This window comes from Ixodes scapularis, unplaced genomic scaffold (assembly GCF_016920785.2).
Source record: "Ixodes scapularis isolate PalLabHiFi unplaced genomic scaffold, ASM1692078v2 PGA_scaffold0__279_contigs__length_252992795, whole genome shotgun sequence".
NCBI classification, from domain to species: domain Eukaryota; kingdom Metazoa; phylum Arthropoda; class Arachnida; order Ixodida; family Ixodidae; genus Ixodes; species Ixodes scapularis.
In genome coordinates this window covers 12,655,308-12,674,135 of record NW_024609835.1, presented here as the reverse complement: position 1 = coordinate 12,674,135, position 18,828 = coordinate 12,655,308, and the positions used below count along the sequence as shown (strand labels likewise).

Sequence of the window (18,828 nt, the reverse complement as noted above, 5' to 3'; positions counted from 1 at the left end):
AGGGGCGCTAAATGTACCCTTCGTGCAGCAAGCACACGAACGGTGATGCGAAACCTCAAGGGATAGGAACGTCATTCGCGTTTCTTCGTCGCCGGCCTTACGCCTGCTGCGCTTCAGTGCATCACCGCATTCCCACGCGTCTGAAAATCGACTGATATAGGAATCTTCGATAATGCTCCGCAAGTTTCTAACTGAAACCATGTGATTATTTTCACTCATTAAGAGGCTAGTTATTTCATTTTAGGTGATTATTGAGAGTATTAGTATGTTTTGTTTTGGAATCCTTTGGACCCGCCGAGACGCAGTTTACCCGTAAAAATTTCTTTTTTCTCAGCCACACGATTTTCAGCAACATTTGCAAATCTTTGAAAAGCACCCGGAATGTATTGTGAATAAAGTTATTATTATTATTACTATTATTATTATTATTATTAGCTGCGCGATGAAACATCTTTATCAAAGAATAACAGTGTATTGGACGTCCTACAAATGAACAGCTTATATCGCTCTCGAGAAAAGGCAGATCTGGTTTTCCTTTTCAAAGTCCTTCATGGCATGGCCGACTGTTCAGAACTGCGCCCACGGATAACTTTACGAGTTCCTCGGACAGCGACCCGTTTGACAACGTCTTTTTACTCTATTTCAACGTTAAATATCCTGGACCTCATGTTTCGCATGTGTCGGGCATATAATGGCATTGCAAGTGATCTTGATGTTTTTTGTGTGCTTGAATTTGTCAGATCTCTCAGAGTCTTGTATGAGTCTCGCTGAACGTGCCGGGATTGTGATGTTATTATATATTATTTTAATAAGGTATATTCGTTCTTGTGGTAGTCTTCTACTCTGCGTTCGGACACTGTGTTCCGTTCTTTTCTTGTTATGCATATCCTATTGTTGTGTCAGCATGCGTTATGTGTATCATATCTTTTACTCAATGTCTTGAGATTTTATCTTTTTTTTTTTCACTTTTTTGTAGTGTGTAAGTTTCGGTGTGCCAGTACAAAAACCGCATGGTCGTTCCTGGACACCTCATAAAAATTATTCTTGATTCTTCGTTGACAAAAAAATTATTATTATTATTATTATTATTATTATTATTATATTAAGAAATAGGTTCGAAAGTTAGTTAAAGCCTCTCGCCCTCTTCCTACAAAACAACCTTTCCTCTATTGATCTTCCCCACACCTTCCGCGTTAAAGGAGCTGTGCAACGATTTTAACGTTGAATGAATTGGAATTTTCTGCTTTTGATATTGTTCACTGTGTCACGAATGACAGAAAACACATCTCCTTTCATCGAAATGTTGCGATTCTGCCGCGTAATAGCGAGGCAAAACTTAGAATATTTCTCGACCTGCAGCCACGAGCGGCGGCCATGACAAACAAGCGGCGTGACGTCACTTGGGTAGTTGTAAGAAAGATAGCAAGTTGTGCGAATACCTGCTCAATAAAAGGTAACTTTTTTTTATAAATCTTCTCGTTCCAACATATATATAAATGCGCCAAAACCCTGGTATCATCGACAAAACTTTTATTATACGGAGTTTTGGTGGCGCCATCTATCCTAGGTCCACAAAACCGCGAACAGCCGCCAGAAGCCGGAGGGGGAGGGGGACAGCGCCGGACGGGCAAGGACGGGTGGTCACGCGGTCGCGAGCGGGTGAGTTCTCGCTGCTCGCTGATGGCTCTAAAAAGAGAACTTTTCCAGAACTCCGCGCCTACTCAAGTGACGTCACTGTGCACGTGACACGAAAGACGATGCACGAGTTGAGAGGCTGCAAAAACCTGGATCTTTTTCATTTTTTTAAATAAAAACTGGGGTATTCAGGCAAAATCTGTTTTCTGTAGTTCACTGCAGAAGTGTGAGGCATCAACTTCCACAATTATTTAAGCAAAGCCCTGAAATTGTTGCACAGCTCCTTTAAGTGCTCCCTTAAGGTGATTGATTTTATCCGACCTTTGCACTCCAATCAGGACCACAACATGTCCTCGCTGGATGTCGGGGACATGTATTACAATCTCGACCTCAAAATTCTTGTGAGCTCTGTGTCCGAGGCAATCGACCCGGATGGAATGACGAGGTTCCAAAACGCGTCCGGAATCCCGGTCGGAGGCTTCCTCGATCTCCTCCGGCTCTACCTGAGCTCCAATCTGGTTGAGCACGAGGGAAGAGTCTTCAATCAGAGGTCGGGCGTGTGTATCGGTCCCTGCCTCGCGCCGATCCTCAGCGAGATGTATCTCTTCTTTGTATGTTGCGCTGTGCAGGAGCATCTTGCTCGCTCGGGTAATGAAAGATCTTCCGGTACGTTGACGACTACCTCGTTCTTCATCCTGTATCCAACTCAGATGCCCCCCATCCTTCAGGCATTCAATACTAACGCCAACGGCCTCACCTTCAGAAGGGAAGAGCCTACTCAGGAGGGCCTCCAATTTCTCGATCTTCGACTAACCCACTCGTCTCACGGTCTGTGCTGGTCTTTACAACAGTGCTCCCAGAAACCTGTCCTCCCCTTCTCTAGCCATCATTCAAAAACCGTTAAGTCTGGAACTGTTCAGTCTCTCCTTTCCTCCTCTTGCAAAACGTCCTGCGATCACAAGATCAGAGAGAGCCTGTCGCTGCAGGCAGCCAGGCTCCGGAAGGCGGGTTACCCGATGGACCTCTTACGGTGAATTCCGCTCGCAGATCTCGAGCGCTCCAAAAGCGCTCCATTTGGAGCGCGCATATTCCGCTCGCAGATCTGGCTCGAGTTGGTCATCTTCCGCTCGTAGATATCTGGCAGCGCCCGCTCCACGGAGCGCCCCAAACCCCGCCGAACTTGCTCTGCGGGACTTCACAGATCTCTCCGGAAGTTGACAGAGCGGCCCACGTGATTTCCGCCTAAATCGGCAGTGCGCATGCGCGGCGAGGTTGGAGAGGTCGGCGGGCCGGTCGGGCCGTGGAGTTGGATCTGTGCGGGTGCGTCGGTTGTTTACGCGGGATTGTGACGGCTTGAACGCTTTTACCTCGCGTAGATCAGGGATACAAAGCCGGGACTGTGGACCGTGCTAAATCGTAAGCTCTGACATCTGTGATCGTGAGAAGAAGAACGACAGAAAACCCGGAGGCAGACGCAAGGTTAGGCCTGTCCATTCTGCAGCCAATGATTGTTTACCTTTTTACACTGCATTCCGCCGGCGTTTTCCCGTGAAATAAAACAAGAAATGATTTGGCAACGACCGCGCAAGGTATGGTTTGTTACCTCTGTGTTTATTAAAGGCGTACACAAAATCTGAATTCCACCGCTGGCAATCGCTGTCCGTGCCCCGCCGCTTCAAGGCGGCCGAAAGGTATGTGACGGTGCCGAACGCGGACGTATTCGCGATTTGTGACATGGGCGCCGTGGTGCGTATAATTTCTCCCGGCCTGCGTCGCGTGTTATTTCTGCAGCTAAGCAGTGACATCGTCACTGGTCGTCGGAAAGATCAGTCGGCTGAGGCGTTGGTGAGCTTGTCAAGTTCGAGCAGCGGCCATTTTGGACGGCGGAGGGGGGAAGCGGTGGGGAGGGGTGTGGGGGAGGTCGCTCCAAAAATGCAAGTTTATCTTCCCCTCGTCGATTCGGAGCGGGTCCCACGGAGCGAAATTTTGCCTCCCTCGCGGATTTTGGAAAGCGCTCCGGATCTACGAGTGGAATTCACCATTAGATAACATCGACAAGAAGCTCACCCTCCAGTTTAGGAGCCGACCAAAGGAGGCCCCCTCCGGGATCTGCCCGCCCTGCGTGATTTCCTTACTCTTGCAACACGGCGCACCGACTGCGCGCACCTGCACATCGATTCGGTAACAGGGTTGTTTTTACATGTAAATTTAAATTGGGAGGCAGGTGCAAGCGAGCCACCAACCCAGAACCCCACCCACATGCACAAAAAAAAAAAAAAAAAAAAAAAAAACACGCGCAGTGTTTCCGGCCCTGCGCAAGGGAGAAAGTGTATAGTATCCATCTTGTGTGCGGAGCCGAGTACATCGGTCAGACGGGGCGCTGCGTGAATGACCGTTTCCGGGAGCAATCCAAGGAGATCTCGTCTCCTTCTACCGACTCCTTTCATTCGGTTGTGGCTCACGCCAAAAACTGCCCCTCGTGCACCCCCGAGTTCTCGAAAACCAAAATTCTCGGCGGGCACAAATCTCGATTCGGCAGGGAAATACTTGAGTCTACATATCAAATCTTCTGTATCAAACCTGTCCAGCCCATCCCTTTCTCTTTCCGATCGAGAGATTCGCTTCCTGCGGGGCGAGAGGGTTCCTCCAAAGACACAAAGAAAGTCCAAATTCCCGTATCTTCTGCTCCTTCTCTTCTCCGCGCATTCCCCTTCCCCCCGCCCCCCTTCTCCTCCTTCCCCAAAAGAGCACCGCCGGCGCGTCTTCTCCTTCTCCTCTTCTCCACGCCCTTCCCCCCTCCTCCCTCCTGTCCCCAAGAGGGCACCGTCGACACTCGGGCCTGCGTGTAACGGCGACCTGTCGACTGACACACAGCAGACCTCACCTTACGCCGTGCACGCGTAGCTGCGAGCAGGGCCACATGGCTCACCCTTCCCTCACCCACCACCCTCCTTCTCAACCTCCCCGACGCCACCGTCGAGCTTCAGGAGGCGATGTCGAGCCAGTGAACGTTTTGTTGAAAGTCGAAAGCCTGTCTTGTCTGTTTGTCTTGAGTGTCCCTCTTTCCTTATTGTAAATTGGAAATTAACACGCTCAACCATCCAGAAAAAAAAGGATTACCATATTTCTTTTTTATCTAGGTATCTATCTCATTGAGGCTATAGCAGAAGTTAGCAGTATACAGATATACCGACAATACACAACAAACGATAAAAATATCGCAACGAGATGAAATTAGATAAAAATACCCCCCCCCCTTTCCTTTCAGACACACACACACACACAAATGAAGAAAAGAAAACATATATAAGTATAATCGATGGGCCCCGAAAAGGAAGAACCGTGATTGGTGTTCCGATATCATGGCGAGGCGGCGTAAGGGCACGAGCTCCTGAGTTCGTGCGTCTCGAGACCTTCTGCGAGACGAAACCCATGACGGCGAGGAAGAACGAGGCGGACCCGACTCCAAACACAAGACGGACCACTCCGGTCACGACGTAAACAATCAGCACTGATCCCCCCCCCCCCCCCCCCCCCTTAATCGGCGCCCCTCTTTCTTTTTGTTTCCGCCTACAGGTATCTACGATTGAGGCCACTTACAGGGGTTAGTACGTCGGTTATAGTCACTCCAGTTATTGTCTCGGTAGCCGAGGCAGACGTCCCTCGCTATTGGTGATGTCTCCCAAAAGGTAGAGGAACATCACTTCATTATTCCGGATTTTGTGACGTGACAGAGACGATATTTCTAGAGAGTTTGTGAGCCTGCCCACGTGTGAAATAAATACTGCCATTGTATTTCAGCCTGTCGATCATGCCGTCATAATATATGCAGAATTGCGTTTTACAATGAACGCAGATAACATATACACCAGTTTCAGCCTTCCAGGCACACGATGCTGTATCAGGGGTCGCCACGTCCTCGTTTTGAACCGTTCACTTGTTTTCGAAGCTTTCGCGGCTGGCGAAGTCTTCTCGAAGCGTCTCCAAGTCCAATCTGTCCCTGCTTTTCTTTTTTAATGTGAAAGCCTTATATGGGGGGTCCCATTACGCGAAAAGGCGTCGTTGGTGTTGTGCCCGAAAGATGGACATGAAAATACATCATCAAGCACGCGCCACTCAAGAAAAAGCGGACGCGCATTAGAAATAAAACGCAATTAAAAAGACAGCAACGCAGATGCCTTGTCACAGAAGCCGGGAAGAGGGCGAAGCGCCTCGCCTGCGCGATGGGGCTGCGTGATATCACCGCCGGAGCGCCGTCTGCAAAAGGTGCGCTTGGGACTTCATCTGTGCTCGTTATCTGCTTCCTGCGATGGACTGTAATGCGACCACGCGGAACTATAATGCCTTCGCATTCCTACACGTAAGCAGTCTCAAGTGTCCTCCTGTGTAATTTTCATCGCAGTTGCATTGTGCGACCGGCGAAGATGGCGGCGCAGGTGTTTGGCAGCCAGCCAACACTGTTCGACCGTAACACGTGCTTCACATTTTAAGGAGAAACGAGAGTTATCGTCAGTGGAAGTTTTGTATTAAAAGAACTCAGCCTTGTTTCCTGTAGTTGAAAAAAAATGTATGCGGATGCAGTTGCATTATTGTGGTGACGTGACGGCGCAGTTTCAAGCATCAATACTCCTGATAAGCGAAGGATAAAAGCACGGCATTACACGTGGTAATAGTATGACTCACGCTCCTTACGCGCGAAAGAATTCTGGTGGTGGAAAACCTCCTTATTGGTCCTGCGAAAACCCCTTCCCCTCCGTCACCCCTTCACCAACACACCTACGCACAGTCTGCCGGTGAAGCAAGCGCCGGGTTCGCTGGACGAAACCCCTTTGTCCCTCCAAGTCCACACACATCACACCATCCTTGAAGTCCTCCGGCCAGTCCTGGGTCCCCGATGCCTCATGCCCCCGTTGTTCACAGTCCCACACAATATGCTGCAGCGTTGCCCGACTGTCCTTACATACCCTGCACAAGTCACTCTCAAAATTCCCTGGGTCCACATGTCTCCCCAACACCGGGGTATACACACACATCACCTGCAACTGCCTAAAAAGCACCGCATCCTCCCGACACAAATCCTTGTGAGGTTCCGGGAACCTCCTCCTATCCCGTCTGCAACATTCAAGATACTCTCCGTAACCCACCGGCACATACGACCCCTCCTGCGAAGCCCGGCCTAAGAGTCCTCGGGCGCAGCAGTCGGCCATATCATTCCCCACCTCATGTGCAGGGCTCCATATTAGTTCCACTTGTCCCTTCACACTGATCAACCTCTTAGCCCTCTCACTCACCGTTCCATTCATGAAGCGCCTGACAACCCCCATTGCCTCACTAAATACCTTCCTTACACCCTCGATAGAAATTGCCATTGCAACCGCCACCTCCTCAACTTCTTCCGCACTGTCACATCTCAATCCCGACGCTGTAACCACCCTACCGTCTTTACCCGCCACAACCACAGCCACCCCCCGGTCCCCATCAAAAGCTCCGTCCACATAAACACTACCCTCCTCCTTCCCATACAGCCTATACAGCGCCTGCGCCCTTGCCTGCCTACGCCCCTTATCCCGTTCCGGATGCATGTGCCTCGGCACCGGCCTAACCCTCAACCTCCTCATGTCCTCATCCTTAATCCTTTCCAATCCCCCCCTGCCAGCCTCAGCACCCACCCCCACCCTGCTCAACACCCTACGCCCCACCGCAGACCCCCTCAACCTCTCCGTCTGCGAGATCCTCTGCGCTTCTATCACCTCTTCCAATGTATTATGCACACCCAATCGCTCCATCATCTCCGTGCTAGTACATGCCAGCAACCCAATTGCCGCCTTATATATCCTACGTATCAGAGCATTAATCTTCCCTTTCTCTGTCACCCCCCACTTCAGATACCCAGCCACATACGCGATGTGGCTCATCCCAAAAGCCTGCACCAGCCTCAAAACACTCTCCTCCTTCATACCCCTCCTCCTACTAGCCACCCTCCTAACCATCTGCATCGCTGCCCCGACCTTCCTTTGCAACTTATCCAACATCACGCCATTACCCCTAGCCTCCTGTAACCAGTCCCAACACTCTCAGCTCCTTAACTCTAGGTATCATTCCCCCATTCGCCCTCAACTCCACATCCTGCCATCTCCTACTCCTCGGCCCCACCACAACATACGCCGACTTCTCATGATTGCACTCCCACCCTGTACCCGCCAACTCTTCCTCAATAGCATCAATCCCTCGTTGCAACGTATCTCTAGTCTCCTCCACGCCCTTACCAACACACCACAACGTCAAGTCATCCGCATAAATGGAGTGACCAATCCCTTCTCTCGTTAACCTCTTCCCCACCTTTGTCATGACCAAATTAAACAACATCGGCGAGATAACCGCGCCTCGCGGCGTACCTATACATCCCAACCCCCTCTTCCCAACCTCGTACTCCCCAGCAACCAATTCCGCGCTCCTCCCAGTCAAGAAGCTCCTCACATACTCATAGCTCCTCTTCCCCAACCCCAACTCCGACACTCTTTCTAATATGGCCGAATGCTGCACCCTATCAAAGGCACTCTTGAGATCCAATCCCAACACAACCCCCACTTTCCTCGACTGCACAACCTCATGCTTAAGTAACAACATTGCATCCTGTGCACACAACCCCTCCCTAAATCCGAACATAGTATCACTAAACACCCCCCTCCCTTCCAGAAAATTATTCCACCTTCGCAATACCACGTGCTCCAAAACCTTACCAACACACGACGTAAGCGAAATCGGTCTCAAATTCTGCACCCCCACCGGTTTATTCGGCTTAGCCAACAACACCATCCTAGCCGTTTTCCATTCTTCAGGCACCTCCCCGCTCTCCCAACACCTATTAAACAGCCCCGTGAGCACCTCAACAGCTTCTTCCCCCAAGTTACGCAGCATATTGTTACTAACCCCATCCGGCCCTGACGCAGGCCTCGTTTTCACCCTCTGCAACGCCGCCCTCACTTCCCACGTCTCCACAGCCCTATCCAGATCCTCATTCACCTCCCCCTTATAGCCCGGAAAATTCACTCCCCCCACCCTAGGAAGGATACTTGTCCATCAGAGCCCTCCTAAACCCCTCCTCCCCCAATTCCTTCCTAGCTCCATACAGAGCCTCACCTAACCTTCCCCTTTGATAACTACGAGTCCGCGTCCCATCCAATAAATGCCTTAACAACCTCCATGTTTCCCCCATCTGCAACCTACCTCCCGTCCTTACGCACACATCGTCCCACTGCTGCCTCGCCAGTTCTTCACTGTACCTTGCAATTTCTCTATTCATCTCCGCTACCCCCTTCCGCAACCTCCTATTACCCCTATGTTCCCTCCACCTGCGATACAACGCCTCCTTCGCCTCCATCAAACCTACCAACCTGCTATCCAATTCCCCTTCCAACTCTGCATCCACCTCCACCTCTCTACTCGCTTCTCTCGCCGCTTTTACAACTGCCTCAGACCACCCCTTCACATCGACAACCCCCCCCCCCCATATCACCACCCCTCCTAAAGGCGCCCCAATCCACCACCTTGTGCCTCCTCTTCCCCTTTCTTCTGCCCTCCAAATGTACTAAAACCTCTACTACCCTGTGATCACTGCCCAAATCCATGCCCGTAATTCTCCACTCCACATCTACCCCCCTAACAAAAGCCAAATCCGGCATCGTCTCTCTCTGCACCGCCGTCTTAGCCATCAACGTCGGATGCCGAGAATCCGACACCAAAATCAAGCCTACATCCTCTGAGTCCCTCAACAAATTCCTCCCCTTAGCCGTGTTGTCCACATACCCAAACTCCTCATGTCTCGCATTGAAATCCCCAGCCACCACCAGGCCCCCATCCCCAGCCCATCTCACACATTCCCTGAAAAGTTTCCCAAACCTCTGCCTCCCATACTTTGGGCTGTTGTACACATTACACAAACAAACACCACTCTTGTCAAACACCACCTCCAAGGCCAGAAACTCCACATTCTTCTCCCCCTCCAACTTCCCTTCCACCACCGGCAACCCCCGTCTAACCAACGTACAAACACCCCTCCTACCCCCCTTTGACACTACCTTCACCCCATAGGCCACGTATCCCGAAAGCCCCACATCATTCGGCCCTACCTCCTGTAACATAATGACATCCGGCTTCTCCTCTGCCGCCTGCACATATTGCTGAAGCACCGCCTTCCTGCCCTTGTATCCATTGCAATTCCAAACCCAAACCTTAACTACTTCTTCCATTGTGTTAAGAACGACTCAATCCCCATGACAACCCTTGCCACCTCATCCAACTTCTCATTCACCTTCCTCAACCCTCCCTCCTGCCGCACCACCCTCTCATTCAAATCTATTATCTGCTTCTCCATTCCCGACACATCACTACCACCTCCACCCCCCGCACTCTTTCTCTTAGCCGGTGGCGCCCCCAGATGAGAAGGCTCCCCCTCCGCCGCAATCTTCTCCACCTTAGCCGCCAATTGCTTAATAACCCCGGTGAGCTCCTCAACCTTCTCCATCAGCCCTTTGTTCTCCTTCCTCAGCTCCATGATCTCCCCGGCCTGCCGCCTATTATCCTCCCTGAGCTTTTCCATCTCCTCATCATCCGACTTCACCACCTGTGCCCATGACACCTGTCTTTCCTCCCCTCTGCTCCTACTCCTCGACCTACTATCCCCCCTTTCCCTCGAAACCGACCTGGACCCTCCCAAGTCCGGAAAATCTTCTCCCCTCAGAGCCCCTGCACCGGAAAGGGAGCCCCCTCTCGACTCATGATCCAACTCTTTACGTTCCCACAACCTTTTCCGTACAATATACGGTGTGCGGAACCTATTCCTACACACCCTATCCCCGGTCACGTGTTGTCCCCCACATAGCTTGCACCTAGGGGTGCACTCGTGCTCCTGTTGCCCACTAACCCCACACCCCATACACCACTTCATCTCCGGGGTAGGGCAGACATCCGAGCGATGTCCTACCCTCCCACACACAAAACAGACCTCAAAATGCTTCCTATACAAAGAACATCTCAAAACTCCTCCACCATAATACACTTGTCTTGGCACCACTTCACCTTCAAAGACCACAATGACCGTAGCCGACGATCCAATGCGCTGTGTCGCCCTCGCAGTCGTATTCCTCGGGCCCACCACGTTCCTGTCAATGTCCTCCGCCGAATGCTCCAACGGCACACCTCTGATGACTCCCTTCGTCGTCCCATACGGAGCCGCCACGTACGCCTTCTTCTCGAAGCTCTTCCCTTCCACCACCAACACCTCCACGTTCGCATATCTCCTAGCCCGCTGTTCATCCTCAGTGCACACCACCACAATGTTCTGTTGAACATTCGGGCATAACGTATCCTTGCCCATATCCTTTATCTCCACACGCGCCGCCTTGCCAATCGCACACATCACTTTCACGATAGACACCCTGGACAGATCCAGACCTCCTCTTGGCCTCATGATCACCTTAATGGCCTCCCGGGCCTCGGCATCTTGGCTCCCCTCTCTATTCTCTCTATCACCCGCCTGGCCACATGGGAATTAGGTCTAGCCTCCGCAGAGCCGTCCGATCTTCCATTCGTGCGCACTTTCATCCAACCCGCACAATCCTCCGGATCCAATTCTTCTCCGGGCACTTCCACGACCATATTCCCAGCATTCCGGCCGACATCAGCCTCCATGCCGTCCCCTTGCACCTCCGTCGCCACCACGCCGGTGTTAGGCCTACCTTCCCGTACTCGGTTAGGCCTAACTGCCCCCGCCTCGCCGTCACCACCTTTCCAAGTCCGTAAAGTCCCAATAAATCGATGGAATGACTCACCACCGATATCGATGAGTTTCTCTCGACGAGCCGGACACTTTGACACCACTTTCAAGAAAATAGAGCCAGAAACACCGCACAAATGAGCACAGTAACGCGGAGCCGACGCGACACACGTCCGCCTCCGACCACCGCTCGCAGCGCCCTCCCCGAAAGAATTCTGAGTTAGCGATGGTAAAAGTGCTCTTCAGCACCGCGATATCATCGAGCAAAATGCCTGTCTGCAGGGAGATGCGAAGGGTGGCCTCCTCTCAGTCGTCTCAGTTAGAGAACTGGCAAAGATTAAACACTCTTTCTAGTTTAATTCGTTTTATACTCTTCTTGAGTAAACGACAAACGTTCAAAGCAAGTGCCCTAGGGAGCCAATCAAAGCGCCGGCACGAGGCATATGACGATGTAGCATTGGCGATCCAGACTCCCGTGGGGAGATGTAACATGCTTCGCTCTATTCCTGTGATTGGGACACAGTGGCTTACCACTCGCTCTTCCAGTCGTGCCTCATTATTATAGGTACCTCTCCCCCCCCCCCCTCCCAGAAAAAAATAAAAAGAAATCTCATTCCTAATGTGAGTCGCCTTTAATAATAAAACAAAAATTACATGCATTTACCCAGTTCGTCCCCGAGAGATATGACAATCTACATAGAGAAAATGCGGGAGTGGAAATTATTAGAATACGCGGAGACGCCAGGGTGCGAGCTCTGGTTAAATGATTAGGGGGTAGACACGAAGCCAGCTGCCTTTGTCTCTACTGAATCTTTGAATGTGTTCGAACGCGAACGCCAAACGCCGGACGCCAGACGCCGGCCTTCGACGTTCGAACCCGTTCGGAGTGTAAGTAGAGACAAGGGCAGCTAGCTTTACATCCACTCACTAATCATTCCAACCAGAGGTCAACGTTCCGACACCACCGCCGTGCACGCATCATCTCCTCACCTTCAGCCTTTCCCGCATAGCTGGCTATCCCTACTAACGGTGTCCTTATTTACGAGACATGAATTACCACGTCATAATAAGGCGAGGTTTAGTCACGATTAAAAAGAACGAGGGAGTGTTTTTTTCTTCTTAATTTCGCGGGTTTCTATAACAAATACCGCGGTACAGGCCCTTAGAAATTGAAATAACAAATCTCCGGGTAGGACAGTGACACTCGCAGTAATGTCAACTTTTGTTTTCCGGACAGTATAGCGCGTAGCAATAACAAGCAGGTATTCTCTATCGGAAACACAGAATACGGAAGAAATTCCGCTCCGCGAGGAGGAAGTACGGGCACCGCTGTTCGACTGCTCCGTCACGGGAGCTCTCCCCGAGGGAGGCCGGTGGAAGGGCGCCGACGTCTTCCGAGTTTGCTTGAAAGACCAGAGAGATTTCGGGGAGGGGCCGCAAGGCCGGACCGATCAGGCCACGAAAGAACGCCGCCATGCCTCACTTGAAATCGTTCGGGCTCATTGAGCGAACCCCGGAGAGTCGTTTGCTCAGCTCGAAGAAAGACAGAGGGACAGAGGCTCACGAATACAATGACCCGCTGGATGTTTCCAGAGCCTGATGCGACGCGAGACCCGGCTTTCCGCGGCAAGTTCCTGCGTTTAGCCTTAGAAATCGAATCATATTTAGATATACGTGCAACTTCAAACGAAAAACTAAGATAGTAAAAAACGAAAGTGGCAGTGACCTTTATCTCCAAAGTAAGAAAATGAGTGAAATGCAGTATTTAAGCAGCGATAGCGTAAATTAGTTTAAATCATATTTTACAGGCGTTTCGAGGAGTGACAAAGAACCCACATGTATATAAGTTTCCTCGCTAAATTTGGCGAGGGAACTAACGGTGCGCTGGTCATGTACATCGTTGTAGGCGTTACCAAAGGAAAGTAATGAAATACGTTACTCGCTACTTACAAATAAAAGGAACGCGTTACCGCTACCGTTAAAAAGTAACGTACGTTACTTTAGCGTTACTTTTTAGAGCGCAGCTCTTAGGCGCCTGTTTCCGGCTTTAACGGCGTCGCCGTCGGCGTAACCACACGGTGAATTATGGGTAAATTTCCCCGCTAAATCTAGGGGAAAAAGTTTCCCCGCTAAATCTAGCGGAAAAATTTCCCCGTTAAATCTAGCCGAAAAATTTCCCCGCTAAATCTAGCGGAAAAATTTCTCTGGGGGTCACGTGACCTCGGCGGGGGGTCACGTCACCCCCATGGACCCCTACCCCGAGGGCACGTGATCCCTCCCCCAAGTCACGTGACCCCGCCGACGTCACCTGACCCCCACCCCAAGAACACCTGACCCTCAGTACCCTTCCCTTCTCCTCATCAAGAGCTGTGCTTTAATTCGGCGTTACAGTGAGTTGTAAAGGGCTTCCATTTTTTGTATTTATGAATTAACACGTTTTACTCTTTTGACGTTACAAATATGCATAAGCGCCATATTTCGAGTAGTATTATGTAAGTCCGAAACTTAACCTAATTACCTTATTTTTTGCGGTGTAATTCTTTAAAAAAAGTCTTGGGATCAATATGTAAGGTGTAACGTAACTACATAACACGTTATACGAAATCAGTAACGTATGTACGTTACCCGTTACAGTTAAAAAAGTAGCGATTAGAGACTATTAGAAAACCGTTTTTTCACATCGGATACTGTGCGATGGGCCGTCCGGTACGAACTGCGAATGTGAGAGTCTTCTGCGGTAGCGCATGCGCAGTTCATAGCGGAGGGCCTATCGTACCGTACCGGATTCGCAAAAACGGTTCCCTGAAACTCCGTAATATTTTACAACGATACCGGGAAAAGAACGCGTTAGCCGTAACGCCGTTACCTCTAACACGTTACCGTCAGCACTGGTCATGTGACATCGAATTTCCCGCCTTATTTTCTAGTCGGAATCGGTCTATACATGTCATGTGACGCTGGGTCACGCGATGTTAATTTTCCCGCTAGTTTTAGCGGGGAAACTGAATTGGGGTGCATTGGTCTCACGACGTCAGATCACGTGGTATCAATGTTTACCCCTAAATTTAAGGCTGAAACTGAATGGGTGCGTAGGTCACATGACGTGAGGATCGTCACTAAATGCAGCGTGGAGACTAAATTGGGGTATACAGTGTTTCTAGAAGCCTCTGAGTGGCAGCCGACGTTTTGATAAGAAACGTAAGACTTCTCTTTCCTTAGCTTATGCGTTGCCTCTGAGACTCCTAAGAGTTCCATTTAGGGCTCTTTCTATTGTGATAACCTGGGCCTTATAATGCACTGTCATGTCACGAGGCCTGCAGCGAGCTGGTAACAAATACTATAGTAGATATATATACAAGTGTGACTTTAATAGAGTTTTGTTCTTAGTATGGCGTCCAATCTGCGACTTATCATACTTAGCAGCATCGATCGCGCTCGTGAATTGTAATCTCGTAAAGATAGAATGTAATATCTTTATAGTGACAGTGAAATTAAAATTATTTGATGCGTTCGAGTCACCAAACACACTTAGAGAGTCCGTGAATCGGGAGCCGATGGCAGGTAATCGGATGACCCGTCTCTCCCCTACAGTATTATCTAGTTGTAGGCGCCGCAGGCTCTTTCCTGTCGCGCCTCATGGTCCGACGCGGCTGTCGACTGCAACGTTTTCTAATTTTTGTTTTCTTCTATTTTTAAGTGTTTGCGACTTCGCCATGTTAAACTTCCGGCAAGCCCGACGAAGTTGATAGTTCTAGAGTGGAGATAATGCTCTTCTTCATTTTGAATACACTGCGAGACTGCCGGGGGGAGACAAAACAGATTTGTAGTTGGATTGAAAAACGAATGTGAATTTCACAAATGCAATTTTTAAAAAATAAAGTAGTGCAAATAATCAAACGCTGATTCCTGCCTTATGTTTTGCGAACTGCCTCTTCTGAGCTCTAGTTAGCCCAAAGGAACGATTTCACGTATCTTTAAAAGGGGCTCACGAGTGAAGCTCTTGTCGCAGGAATTTAGAGACGGTGTTGTGTTTGTCCCCCTTTTTTCTTTCGTTGTCTCGAGGTTTTTCTCACTTGGATACGTTACTCGTTACTTGCAAATAAAAGGAACCCGTTACCGACCTACGTTACCTCAAAATAAAAGCAACGCGTTACCGTTACTGCTAAGAAGTAACGCACGTTACGTTTTGTATTTATGGATTAGCATGTTTTACTCATTTGACATCACAGGTATGCATCAGCGCCATATTTCAAGACAAAATATGTACATCCAGAAGCTGAACGTAGTTCCCTTATTTCTTATAGTTCTACCAAAAAATATATACATATCTTCGCGGTTTTTTAAAAGGGGCTCACCAGTGAGGCTCATGTCGAAGGACTCTGCGCCGATCTTCCTCAAGTCCTCGACCGTCCTCCAGGTAAGCGTGAGCAGCCTGTTCTGCGAAAGGTCCACGGTCACCAGATTGGGCGCCCCGACGAACATGTTGGCAGGCAAGACACGCAGCCGGTTGTGGGACAGGTACAGGACCGTCAGGTGCGCGAGTCCGTCAAAGGCCACCGGATCCACCTCGGAGATCTCGTTGTACTTGAGGTCGAGTTCGGACAGGAGGGGCATGGCGCCGAAGACCCGGGCGTCCAACCGCCGCAGCTTGTTCCTGAACATGTCCAGACGCTTCACCTGGGAGAGGCCCTCGAACGTGCGCTCGGTCAGGATGGTCATCGCGTTGTCGCTCAGGTCGAGCTCTTCCAGCTTCGAGAGCCCCGCGAAGGCGAGGTCCTCGATGACCTCGATCTGGTTCCGCTCAAGGAACAGATAGGTCAGCAGGGGAAGGTGGGTGAAGGAACGCGTCGTTAAACGCTCGAGTTTGTTGTCTCCCAGTTCGAGTTTCTTCAGCCGTGGTAAGTGGGCGATAGAATCCTTCTGGAGCTCCGTGATCCCGTTGGAATCGAGAGAAAGGATGGCGAGCTTGGAGAGGTTGTAGAAAGAGTGACTCTTCAGAGAGCCCAGCTCGGCCTGCGAGAATTTGAGGCGCTCGAGGAGCGGTTTCCGACGCAGGAGCACACTGGGCACGAAGTCCAACTTGTACTTCTCTCCGAACGCGGTGAAGGTGATCGCCACGACTGACGGTAGCCTTTCCAGGGACTTGAAGATGGCATGGTCGGCCGACAACGTCCTGACCACGAAACACGTCACTTCCGTGCCGCCCTCCAAGCCGGGGTGCCGCACTTCGTCGCAGCGACAGGACATTGGCTCGTCTGCGGGCTCACACACACTGAGGGTTAGCTCTTCTGTGGATTCCGTCAACATATGCGTCTGCGTGAGCAGACCCAGAAGTGCCAGTGCTGGAAACCTGTAAAAGAGAACCGGGGTTACGGCGTCTCAGAATTTGCAAGGAATTTGCATAACAAACTGGAGAATTCGTATCATATGTAAACACGTTCAAAATATTCCTACTCTCTTCGACACACTTAGATCATCCTGAGTGCAAACTGGCCCACGATGCATCCCAAACACCAGTCATCAGTGTTTATTTTTAAACATTTTAGGCAGTGGTAACGGCGAGCGCGCCATGGCACTTATGTGGTCATTCAGCTGGCAGTTACAAAAGAACCTTCTCTCATTTTTCCACCAAGGCCAGCCACTGGAGTGTAATACGGATTGCCGTTCTTAATGGTCGAGGCGATTAGAGATAGATTTGTGCCTCGTATACTTCGCGGTACAATATACACGCAGAAGCCTCTGAGAGGGTTCGTCCCTCGACCTTACGTGCCAAGTTAACGGCTCCGATTTATGGAGGAACTCTGCAAATTTCGAGCAATAAAGAGGACTATGAAATACAGGTGCAATCAAATGAAGAGCTGATGGGGCTGGCTTGGGATTAAAATTCGTTTTTAGAGGTACGTTCGCACCCTTCATCTATTTCACCAAAGCATGGTGCGGATTGCAAAGAAACCATGTTTTAGCACGAGTGTAATCTCAGCGTCTTAAATGTTTGTCGGGCGGCGGCACTTGGTACGAAGACCGTCCTCTCGAACCCCATTTTAACTTGATGGCTCTACTTGGCATTCTCGGAGAGTCAGAAGCATTGCAACTGTTCAGCTATAGTACCAAGAGGACAGCCATCTTCGGAGTTTCTTCCCGAAAAAGACCGCAATCAGTGTGATGGCCAACTGCATCGAATGTGAACGCTATTTGGAAAGTCCAAGGCAACAACCGACGTGTTTTATAGCCTATTTTTTCACCGTCTTGCCTAATTAGATGGGAAAACTGCGGCGAAGTTCTGGCGCCTTCGGAGTGTTACGTTCGCCTGTGCATAGTTTCGTCTGAAAATAATCACGGTGATTGCAACCCCAGTTCGGCTATTGTCAATTCTATCTCATAGAAAGGTTCGCTTTCCGAAAAGATATCATGCTTGATTCACCGTTCGGTTTCTGTGACATACAAGTGCTCGCTTTGGAACTGGCGGTTTTCCTGGTTGCAGGCTCACGAAAGCTATTAACCTAATTGGTGCTCAGAGGATTTACCAAGAAACTGTTCGCTGGTTCCTTCCGTACTAAACCCCTGTTATTAAGGTTCAGTTTTCTTACTAAATTATTCGTGTTCGCTCTTTTTCGACGCTCTACTTTTCTCAAAATCTCGAACAAAATAGGCAGCCCCTTAAAATGTGCAATTAGCTAGTCATTTTTCACATAAAGTGGTAACTAGAGAGCAAGGATTGGAGTGAAGGACACAGCGAGGATTCATTGAAAGAGTGCAAATGTTACCTCACTCGTCCCGCAAAAAAACGTTGCTCAAAACATATATCTTGCTATAGGTTCAAGTACTGCTTCACTCAGTGGAGCAGTACTTGAAACTTCGATAGCTAAAACAAATTTGATTATAGATTAGCAAATAACGGCGGCCGTTCTGAAGGGTGCTGTAATATGGTATATGAAAGGTTTTCAAGCAATCTCTACCCTAAGAGATCTCAGAGGGTCAAACGATTTGATCTACAGAGGAAACGCGGCAAATGACAAAGTCGGAAAAATGTATTCAGCGAAATCTTAATTATTCTACGTAACACAGCGCACGAGATGCTACGAACTCCCAGGAGTTCGTGCCTCAGTGTCGCGGCGTATGTGTACTTGGTATATGGGTGAAAACGTATTTCCGGCATTCGCAATTTCTGAGCTTTCTCTATAAATATTTGGGGAATAACTACTTGTGACACTTCAGAAGCAGTGAAGGGTGCAAGGTGCGAGTTCATGGGCTCCCATAGCTTTGACTTCATTGCCACAGATTATTGACGCCAAATACCGTTCTCTGCACGATTGTAGACGCACGAGCATCGTTTCATGGGGCACAGTTGGCAACGCTGATATCCTCCGCTTTATTTCTTTTTAAACTGCGACCCAAAGTATTCTGGATTTTCTTAACTA

At 49.8% G+C, this 18,828-nt stretch overlaps 1 protein-coding gene across 1 annotated transcript in view; it reads right to left on the bottom strand.

The window, feature by feature from the left end:
* LOC115321597 (connectin) overlaps positions 1-17,450 on the bottom strand; it is a 38,214-nt gene extending 20,764 nt beyond the window's left edge. The window contains exons 1-3 of the mRNA XM_040218783.1: positions 17,446-17,450; positions 16,801-16,860; positions 15,766-16,760 (exon numbers count right to left, since the gene is read on the bottom strand). Coding sequence (XP_040074717.1) covers positions 15,766-16,760; positions 16,801-16,860; positions 17,446-17,450 — 1,060 coding nt within the window. The remainder of the gene's footprint in view (positions 1-15,765; positions 16,761-16,800; positions 16,861-17,445) is intronic.
* Between the last annotated feature and the right edge of the window lie 1,378 nt (positions 17,451-18,828).